General features: G+C 34.2%; 1 protein-coding gene across 3 annotated transcripts; it reads right to left on the bottom strand.

Annotated features, from left to right (window-relative positions):
• Positions 1-5157: 5157 nt before the first annotated feature.
• On the bottom strand, positions 5158-10511 carry LOC147385547 (nifU-like protein 4, mitochondrial). Of its 3 annotated transcripts, none has more exons than XM_086422670.1 (4): positions 10303-10511; positions 9124-9280; positions 7863-8038; positions 5158-5697 (listed from the first exon to the last, which is right to left on the bottom strand). In XM_086422670.1, exons 2-4 carry the CDS (start codon positions 9269-9271, stop codon positions 5635-5637), a joined length of 387 nt encoding a protein of 128 aa, XP_086278796.1. In that variant the 5' UTR covers positions 9272-9280; positions 10303-10511; the 3' UTR covers positions 5158-5634. The 3 variants fall into 3 exon arrangements, with proteins under 3 accessions (XP_086278796.1, XP_086278795.1, XP_086278797.1); XM_086422669.1 differs by having other exon boundaries at positions 5159-5697; positions 9124-9285; XM_086422671.1 differs by lacking the exon at positions 5158-5697 and adding an exon at positions 6402-7330 and having other exon boundaries at positions 9124-9285.
• Between the last annotated feature and the right edge of the window lie 217 nt (positions 10512-10728).

The raw sequence follows: 10728 nt of genomic DNA, 5'->3' as shown, positions 1-10728 counted from the left end.
CATGAAAAGACTGAACCTTTGCTGACTCAAATGGGCCCCACCAAACTTAGGTTGAATACAAATTATTTTTTTATTGGTTGTGGGAACATATGGATGATGATATTTAGGATAAAATCCAATCCTACGTTTGAATCATTCAAACCAATCATCATTATCTGTGGGAAAAAAAAAAAAAAAAGCAATCTATTTTTTAAATTATTTTTTAAAAGTATTAGTTATATAAATTAAGGAAAAATTATTAAATGCATTTTTTGAGAGTGACTTCTTTCTAAATCCCATCTAATTTTTAGATCAAATGATGAGCTGAATCAGTCAAAACTATTCTGATTAATAATTCACATCATTGAGATCACCCTTCCATCAAAATTTCAAAATCGATTTTTTTTTAAATCATCGAGATCAACAATTATAAATTGTTTAACTCAATAATTAAACATCAATCAGATCAACCATTCAAATCAGTCATTCAAATTCATTGGGTGGCTGAAATAATAATCAACACTTTTGAATTATAGCCATAGTCAATTTACAATGAAGAGAAGTCTCCCTCAGGTGACTATTTTCTTTGATTTTTCGTTGTCGACTATCTTAAAAAAAAAAAAAAATACTTAATGAACCCTCCTATAATAATGTCTTTTTAAATGCACCTTAAGTTTTATATCATCATCTTAACAATCATAAAGAAAAAAAAAATCTTTCATTTTCCTATCAAACGTGAAATTCAAATTGTTAATCTAAACATTTAGATTGTTAATATCAATCATTTAAATTGAAATGTTGAAGTCAACGATTTATAATTGTGGGGGTGGGGGTCGCAATATCCCATCACATCAGAATCATACACGTGGCAGGTCATCAAAGAGATTGTTTGGTAGGGATTTAAATGACAAAACAATAAATGGTGATAGGGGAGGTGGGTCACAATATACCATCATATTAGAACCGTACACGTGGCAGATCATCAAAGAGACTGTTTGGTGGGTATGTAAATGACAAAACAATAAATGGTGGGAGTGGATGAAAATGATTTGTAAGCCGAAACGGTTCAGAGATGGCATAAGGTAGAACGGCTTTATTACATGTTACATATGATGACGTGGCCCAAATTAAATGCCAAATTTTGCGTGTATTTATGAATTTGTGAACACTAAATGAACAGATGTCATGAGAGCAAAGGATCAGTTATTAACTTGAAAGAATATCGACTGTGGATCTATAACTGCCCAATTGTGGAAAATGGTTCTGTAACTGTCCAATCAACTTCTCAATCGAAGGGCGCATTACTCCCTTGATTGAAGGATGATGAGTACGCATTTGCTGTTAAGGATTTTCTAATGAACCAATGGCATGACGCCACTTGTAGTGAAAAAACAAACGTGATTAGTTGGTGGTAAAAAATTTAGAGAGAAAATTTTTGAACGGTTAGGAGTTTGAATTTTAAGTGCTTTTTCGATACACATGGTCTAATGCCATTGGATCATCAGCTTAGCACAAAAAATCTTTAATAATAAATGTGTACTCAGGAATCATGGATAGAAATTAAGAAATATATAAAAAGATACAATTGGATGAAGCAAAGGTATTCAATTTTCGATGTGAACTTGCTCTTAAAGAATTTTCACTGGTTTGAAGAGTGATTTGATCATCTGAGAATTTTTAATAGGTAGAATCACCCCAATAATTGGATTACAAGATGAAGGAAGAACGAATTAAAAAATAAGAATTCACAAAAATCATTGATCTCGAAGGTTACAAAGTGTTGATCTCAATGATTTGAACTATTCTTCTCTATAATTTGAATTTGTATCTCAATGATTTAAAAGGGAGTGCAGGGCATAAAAAAAGAAAGAAAAAAAGTTGAGTCGTGGTAATTTGACTACTCCACATAGGCACACTAATCGACTCTCCTGACGTGACAACTCTGGGAATCATTGATCCATACGCCTTGGAATACACAATTTCTTCAAGATACGTGATTCTCTCGATATACATATTTTTATGGGGAAGTGCAGCTTTTTATTCTAAGGAATACAGATTTACAGTTTTCAAATTTGTCACGTCAAGAGAGTCGATTGAGTGTGTCAAGTGGGGTAATCAGATTATCATGATTCAAAAAAGTTTACTAGCTAGAGTGGGCTGGACTTTCAAGACATTGCTAAAAAAAAATTAGAGAGTATTTAAGAATAAATCCCTCTTTGAGGGATTTTAGGTTGTTTTTTCCACGAAAAAATAGTAAAAAATTATTGGAAAAGATTTGTAGGTGACAGTTATTTTATTTTTATTTTTCTTAAAATTACTAGGTGATGTTATCTTTTTTTTTCTTACTTAAATTTTGCTACACTTTTAAATGTCCGACAAACAATTAAAGCGTTGTGTTAGATATTTGGGGGGTCAGTCTCATATCTGTCAATAGTCAAGGTTTTTAAGGGTTTATATTTATGTTCAATGTATTCGGGGGGTCAGACTCATATCTGTCAATAGTCAAGGTTTTTAAGGGTTTATATTTATGTTCAATGTATTCGTTTACGTTCTTTTGGATCTTTCTCTTTGTCATCTGTACTCTTTGTCATACATTTATTTTTTGAATGTAAAATTACTAATTTTACATTTCCTAGCATTTTTGGGCTCATATAAACTCTGCTAAGCACCAGACTTTCAAAAGTATCGTTTTAATCTCCAAAGTTCAAATAACATGTTTAAACCGATTTGGGTGGGGTGATGTACATGTCAGCTGAATCAAGTTTGCTTATCTCCATCGAGTGCGATGATGAGTTATGGGCTCGAATCTATATAAAATATGTTAATTAATTGTAAATTTTATGTCAGATGTACGACGAAACTACATTAGGACAAGTGGGGGCTGTAAACCCCACTAATATTTTTTCCAATAACCGCTCTATTTTGATTAGATAGCCTGTATTTTTCAAACTAATGGCGGAGCCCCGCACCAGAAGTAATCAATAATGTAGCCTCCTCTCAATTTTAATGACTCGCCCATGTGGCATATTCAATCAACTTCACAACGTGACGTACAAGGATCATAGATCTGTACTCATCGGGATACATGACTACACATCCCCATAATTATGGGCAAATATGTATCTCGAGCATTATAGATTTACAGTTTTAACATATGTCACATTAGGAGAACTGATTGAGTCTGTCACATGAAGGAGTCATTTTGTCACGATTCTTCTGATAAATATTAGAGATACACCCTTCAATTTTGATCGATATTAGAGATACCCATGAGTATCAGTCGATGTTAGCACTTAACCTTGACTGATAGAAAATCTTGACTCCACCCGACGTAGGTCTACGTCGGGTGGTTGAGTGGTAATTGTATAACATCTAGTTGTCCTGTCAATTAAATGCCAATATTGAAAATTCTCCCTCTATATAGTAAATTGACCAAGTGGTCCTTCAATATTGTTAACTGTCCAAATCAATTTCACTCACTATCTCGAGCCCACTTAAAGGCATGAAAAATGCATTGTGAGGCATCTAATAATATTCTTATTGTCTTTTAATAACCCTATAAACCTAAAAAATATATATTATTAATTTGGTCAATGATCCATAGAAGTTATATATATTTAAGAAATACTACTAAATTTAATGGCTGACAATCAATCCACCAAAGATTGCTTATGCATGAATCCACCAACGATTATATCCATTTAGTGGAACCTCGTTGAGTATGCCAAGGATTTTCAAAAGGACATTAAAATTTTTAAATCAATAAAACAACAATTTTATGCTTTTTGGGTATGTTTGATCGCACATGAAAAAGAGGTTAAAAAATCAATTTTAATGAAAAATGACATTTTTTAAGTATTTGATTACACATGAAAATGAAAATTCATTTCCACCTCAATCAAAAAATCCACCAAACATGAATTTCACTTTCCCACCCTTATGTTCTATCCCCAATTTTTTCATACTCATATCTTCTTTTTCATCACCACTACCATAACACTAACCTCATCATCGTCATCACCATTTCCGATCACCTTTTCTCTCTCTCTCTCTCTCTCTCTCTCTCTCTCTCTCTCTTCTTCTCCTTCTCCATTTCTCACCTTCGCCACTACCACCACCACCACCACATTCTCCCCTCATCTTCTTTCTCCTCCTCCTCCTCCTCCTCTCCTTCTTTTTCTTTTTCCTCTTTTAATTTTTCTATGATTTTATCCAAGTAAAATCAAATACTAGAATTTGATTTTTCAACCTTACCTATTTTTCATCACAATTTTTCCATAAATTTCAAATTTCATGGAAAGTGACTTTCCATGCAATCAAACATACCCTTAAAGTTCTAATGACATATACGCTTAGAGCATCTCCAACAATGCTCTTTAAAATAAAGAACATATTTTATTAAAATTTGACAAATATTATTTTAACTAGTATAAATGTTTTTGAGTGTTTCAATAGGCTTAACAAAATTTTCATTTGTTGAAAATTGACTCAAATCTTAATAAGCGTCGCGAACTCACATTTTGGAATCTAAAAATATGATCCGATGCCAGAGACTTCTAGAGAATGAAATCTAAGAATTAGTCTTCTTCTCGATTCTTGTGTACCCTACCTTAACTTGAAGTTTATTTATTTCTCTGACATGTAAAGAGGCTGTTCGAGTTGCTCTTATGCGAGGAGATCACATCAAATGGGCATCTAACCAAAACCAGCCCAAGGAAGCTTCCTTCATTTAAAATATTTTATCTTCAGATCCAAAGGAATGTTCTATTTATATCCAATCCTTTAAAATCGAGAGAACTCTCTCCATACCCAACTTTATTAATCTCCTCACATAATCTCTTTTCAAATATATCCCACAATGACATTCTTATTTGCAATCCAAGGTGTGAGGTGTCACTGGTTCACTTACCACAAGAAAACGGTGTTTAACGCTTTAGTGCAAATGCAAGCAACTCCCACCATCAGGAAATCCAATTATCCAAAACAATCAAACAACATTCTCTCAAAAACCAAAGTCGGACCAATGGTTATGTTCGACACATAATAAATTAATGAATAATGCTGAAGTGGCCTCAAGATTGTACCTCACATCGCACATCCTGACATGAACCATATATGCTTTTCATCAAGATACAAGTCAACAGCATCTACGATGTGTGATATAAGGTACAATCTTGACGTCACTCCAACACAACTCTAAATTAATAACGGCGAAAAGATTACAACGACCTTTTCACTTGATAATCATTAAAATAAAATATGACCCTATCTTGGATATTAGTGTTTGTTGATAGGGATTAGTCCACGGAAAATCATTAAAATATTTGATAACACTACCTCACTAGTTAGGGCATGAGTCATGACGATATTTTTAACTTGATGGAAGTACATATCGAATATCAAATCATGGTTATGTAATTTATGTTTAATAGTATAATAAATTAGTACAGGGAAAGTGGATCATTTTCTAATTTATTATACTATTAAACGAAATAAACAAAATGTATTTGAAGTGGACATCAATTCACCATCTTATGCTTAAAAAAACTTGGCTGAATCAATGTTGCTATGTACTTGGAACAAAAACATAAGACATTGTGCACCGATAGTACCTGGAGTGATCTGAAGTTCAAACATACCTTTATAGTATGGGTGTCAACCCATCTGGCCCGTTAGTGTCGCCCCTTGCTCATTATCTAGTTCTTGTTCAACATTCACCTGCACATGTAGTTGGTTTTCAGAAGTAAATCACAAATGTAGGAAAAATGAAAAACAGAGAAGCAATAATTTCTTTTAGGGAACTGATTGGTGTCATACTGGAACTTTGTAGTATAAAAATAAATTTATAAACGAAATTCTCAATCTTATATAGAATCTTTTTGACAACGGTGAATTCAATTTGGAATAAAGTTTTTTTTTATAAATATTTTAATTTGACCATTATTTTGCCAAGATAAGATATATCCTGATGTTGAGAACATCATAAAGTTTGGTCGACAAATAGAACTCATGAACATTTTTATTTTTATTGTCTACACAACTAGGTCAGTGGTTTGTAATTAGTCGATGAAGTTGGGCTCTTAATTTAGGTCATGGTATCAACATTTGCAGATTTCACTGACTTTGAAAGCTGGTACCTTCGAAATTGTGGGATAGGACATCCAAAGGGTGACTTACAAGTAGAGTGGTTTGGATGAATGCATATGTCGCCCACACGTGTCATAGGGTGAGAGCACCATCATCATTTCTCAACAAAAAAAAAAAAAAAAATTACCACCACCAAAAGTGTTTCGAAGAGTGGGCTCATCAGCATGTTTTCCTTTTAGCAGGCTCAGAGCTATTAGGTTCACAATTCATTGGTGTACACACAGAAAAAGAAAAAAGAAAAGGATGACAAATGGCACGGATGAAATAACAACAGATCCCCTAAATTCCCCTCCCATTTGGGATCATACATAAACCATTCACAATATTCAAACTTAAAAATTACAAGCACCTTAAATTTCTTCATTCTGATACAACTACCACTCTGCCAGATTACAATTAGCGTATGAGATCCCTCTATATCCACTCTGACACCGCCACAGCCCACCTTCCATACGCCAACCAAATCCATCTTCTATTAATATGGTTCATGTTTTTGAGAACTATTCCAAAGAGGTCACATACAAAATGAATTGCCTTGGGAGGACCTTTTTCTTGGGCCTCTCAAGAAAAGTAACGTACACTAAATAAGCATCTCATGCCTCCCAATTTCGTCCTGGTTCTTCATGAGATATTACTTCTGAGGTCAGTGATTGCTTGATTGATAAATTAACTTGAAAGTGAAACGTGTTATCAGTATGATTCATCCTTGTAGTTATTGTGTGCTACACTTTTTGCTACTATTCATGTTCTTGTATGCATCTATTTTATACTTAGAAATGGACATGTTATTTCTTTTATTAATGATTTCAAAACCTGGCCTGGATTTACCCAATGAAGTCTTAATGGCAAAAAACGTGGTTCCCTATTCTCATTATCATACAAAATGGAATGAATTTCCACTTAGGATGTGAAAGATGATACCTATACAATGGCCAGAACTTCATGCTCGATAAGGATTTTGAGAACTAAATACTTGAAAGTGAAAAATGATATCCATTCGAAGACCTTAGAAATTATCTTCAGAAAAATGGGCAGAGCCTATAAGCATGAAACCAAACAAACCACAAAAAAACATATGAATGCATCACAAAAATTGCGGTTGAAGTTGTCCTGATGAACACGTTTCCTGAACAATCTCGACCTTAAAAGATCAATCTCCCTTACACATGCTTCCCCATTTTCAGTATCATCTACGAGTCCTTGGCTGCATTTTTGTCCACAATTTTGAAATTTACATTAAAAAAATTACAATGAGCCAATTATCATACCCATACATGAGGGTGTTATAACTGTCATCCTTAAACCAGTTATTTTCCAAAGATATTGTTATTTCTCTCCTGAAAGCAAAGAGATGTCAGAAATTTGATGAGAGCATTTTCTCTATATTTCATACTTGATACACTGCATATTGCAGGAGGGTCACAATGTTGAGAGATGGGAAATAAGATGTCAAAGTGTGTAAGAGAAGAAATAGAGGTTACCATCTGTGAGATAGACCAATATACACCAGAATTCTCTTTTAAACATAAATAAGATTTATAAACTTTACTCTTCCATTGTTACATGACATCTCATGTGAATATGGATCTTCATAATTCTTCAGATCCACTAGTCATCAAATAATCATTTTTTTTACCATATAGTTCGGGAAATTCCTATACAGTCTTCTTTTAAGTGAGAAAGATCAACTTACGAAGGAAAAGGAGACTCTAAAAATGACCATAACTTAAGAATACCTCAGAAATTGCTGTGTCTTCGGAAGCTGCAGCATTGGTATCCAGAAATAGTGACTTTCCAGATGAATAGAAGTCCATTATCGTTGAAAAAATTTCAGGTTTTACAAGATCCCAAGAAGCATCATCTGACTTTGTTACAGTTATAAAATCTGATTCAAAGAACACTCGAGTAATTCCTGTATTAGCCACGGGAAATTGGTTTAGACCATACATGCTCAATCATTAACTTGCCATTATAAACTAGAATAATAATAATACTAAATACAAGCATGAAAAGTGGGGTACCTTCGACTTAAGACCAAAGCGTCAGTTTGGAGTAGTGTTACAAGGACAATAGCAAGGCTATCAAGTTCCCTTTAATTGCTGAATCTTGAAAGTTAATATAGAAAATAGATTCCCCATATTTTTTTTTTGGTCCTTTTTTATTGTGCTTTTCCTTCTTTCCATGCATTTTCTTTGTTTAATCATCATGTCTCACACACTGAACTCTCTTTGTGGTAATCAAATTTGTAGATTTTTTTATTATATTTTATCTCTAATTTTTTAAGTATTCTTAATTTCCTTGTTTTCTAGAAGAGTCGTGATGAATGCAAGCGGTAAGGTACGCGGCTGACGTGGCAAGGGCACAGAACCATAGATCGTTTTCATCAGGATACACATGAAAAAGATGTGCGGTTCTGTGCCATTGCCACGTCAGCCGCGTACCCAACCACGTACCAAGACCGCGTGCATTCATCGTTATTCTTTCTAGAATACTACTAATTTACTTATATACTTTTATATTTATACCTTGTTTAGTCCTCAGTTAACCCCAGTTTTGGGGATAAGGCTTTGATGATGATGATGATGATGATGGCATTGTTGAGTCCTCTTGTCAGGATATTTAGAGGGCGAAAAGAAATACCTTGGACAATTGGACACTTGGGCAATATTTGTAGTGAAGTAGACATGTTGAGCCTAATTTTGAATGTCTAACCAACCCAACTTTAAGCCCTCACAATTTCAAGATTCGGTAATACTCATTCGAGCTCTTGTGATTGGAACATACGCTATAGAAAGATTGAGAGGTGAGACCATCAGATGCAAACAAATATCGAACCATGTCCGCATCATTTAACTCTTAAAAGTAAACATTAAGACAGACAAACACAAAAGTCCTAAGAAGAAGATTGACAAAAAGAGACAGTGTAGGTCTCCAACAAGAAACAATCAAGGCCAAAGCATGAGAAAAGAGAGAAAGAAAGAAATATGGAAAGCATACCATCAATGTCATAGAGGCCTTTTGTGAGTGGTGAGTTAATGGCTGCACGAACATTTGGAAAGTCTGCACTCCCAACTTCCATAACGTGCTTTCCAGGGTAGAACATGAAAGATAACAGATTCAGCGTTGATTGTGTCTGAATAATCATGCTCCTCCCCTGTTCTGTGCAAATTAGCATCAAAATTAGAACATATTATTGCACATATTTCATTGTCAAAGCCTTATCCCAAAACAGATTACATACATTTCCTTTAAGAATGCAAAAGATTATGTACTAAAAACTAATATTTGCTTTTTTTTCCTGGCTGTTTAAGAGATGAATCATGAAAAATATACCCAAACTATTGAAGCCAACATTCTTCTATGGTTCCAAAAGTGGTAAACTGGAAAACAAAGATTAGATTTTTTTTTTTTTTTTTGGAGTCAAGATGATTGGTCACATTTAGAAAACCATCCCTTCATGGATACTAAATAACTTTGTTCTCCAAACAAAAACAGAAAGGATTCTCAATTTATTTAATGATTAATGCTGGATGCATCTTGACATGGTGGCTCATGCATGCCCGTAGATGTATTTTCTTCGAGATATGCGTAAAACACATCATCGGACATGCGTGAGCCACCACGTCAAGATGTCCCCATGTGTCCCCGCTGAGGTCACTCCAGCAATGCCCATTTCATAATTATTATTACTTTTTGGGTCAACAAGTAAACCAACAAAGTTGGTGTTCAAAATATTGAAAGGTAGTCTTCCTTCCTCTACTTCATTGAAAAACTGCAAATAACATGCAAAATTCTCTATTTAAATCACTATCTAGCTATGGCTCTCAAACCCCACAAAACTACCGCAACATTTTCTACCTAATCAGTAAAAGTAACTTGAAACTGAAATTTGGGTAAAAAATGAAGCAACGTGGAGTCGTGGACCCAAGACCAGGTTTATTTGGTTTACTAATTTCATTACAATTCTCTTTTGTTTTAAAAAGGGTTCCTAAGTTTTCCATTAAAATGAGAGAATTTTTAAACTACACTCATCTTACAATTTCAGAACTTAAAAGCTAACAAGAATCCCTAACAAGAAAAGCCCAAAAGGAAAGATTTTCAAAAGTCGTAAACAAGAGAAGTGGTGAAACCAATTAGATAAACGAAAAGAACAGCTAACAGAAGCAACCAACTAACCTCCCAAATGGCTCCATTTAGTGATATTAAACGAAGATGGAAAAGTTTTCTGATTTAGAAAATACCAAGTTGTTGTTGTTGTTAAGGAAGAATAGGAGAAGAAGTCGCGACGAAATAAAAGAAGGGTTTTGTCTTCTGCGTGACGATTTGATCTTCTTCATCTCTACTACTTTGTTGTTCAGAATTACCTGAATAGACGCTTTTCATAAGTATCTCGAAGAAAAGTATCTATGGATCCGTACACATCCACGTCATCAAAGTGTGAATCCAAGTTGAAGTCAAAGTCAAGCAGCACGACGAATTGAAGAGAAAATAGGTTGCAAATTGGGGAGAGGGAAATTATTTTATTGAACCCTCCCTTTACATGACACGTGATCTTATCCACCATTTGTGCCCGCTGCACCCACGTAACACATTTTTCGGGTG

This window comes from Akebia trifoliata, chromosome 14, assembly GCF_017979445.1.
Source record: "Akebia trifoliata isolate Shusen 1 chromosome 14, ASM1797944v1, whole genome shotgun sequence".
Lineage (NCBI taxonomy): Eukaryota > Viridiplantae > Streptophyta > Magnoliopsida > Ranunculales > Lardizabalaceae > Akebia > Akebia trifoliata.
The sequence above is the reverse complement of the archived record's forward strand: the minus strand, read 5'-3'. Positions and strand labels throughout refer to the sequence as shown.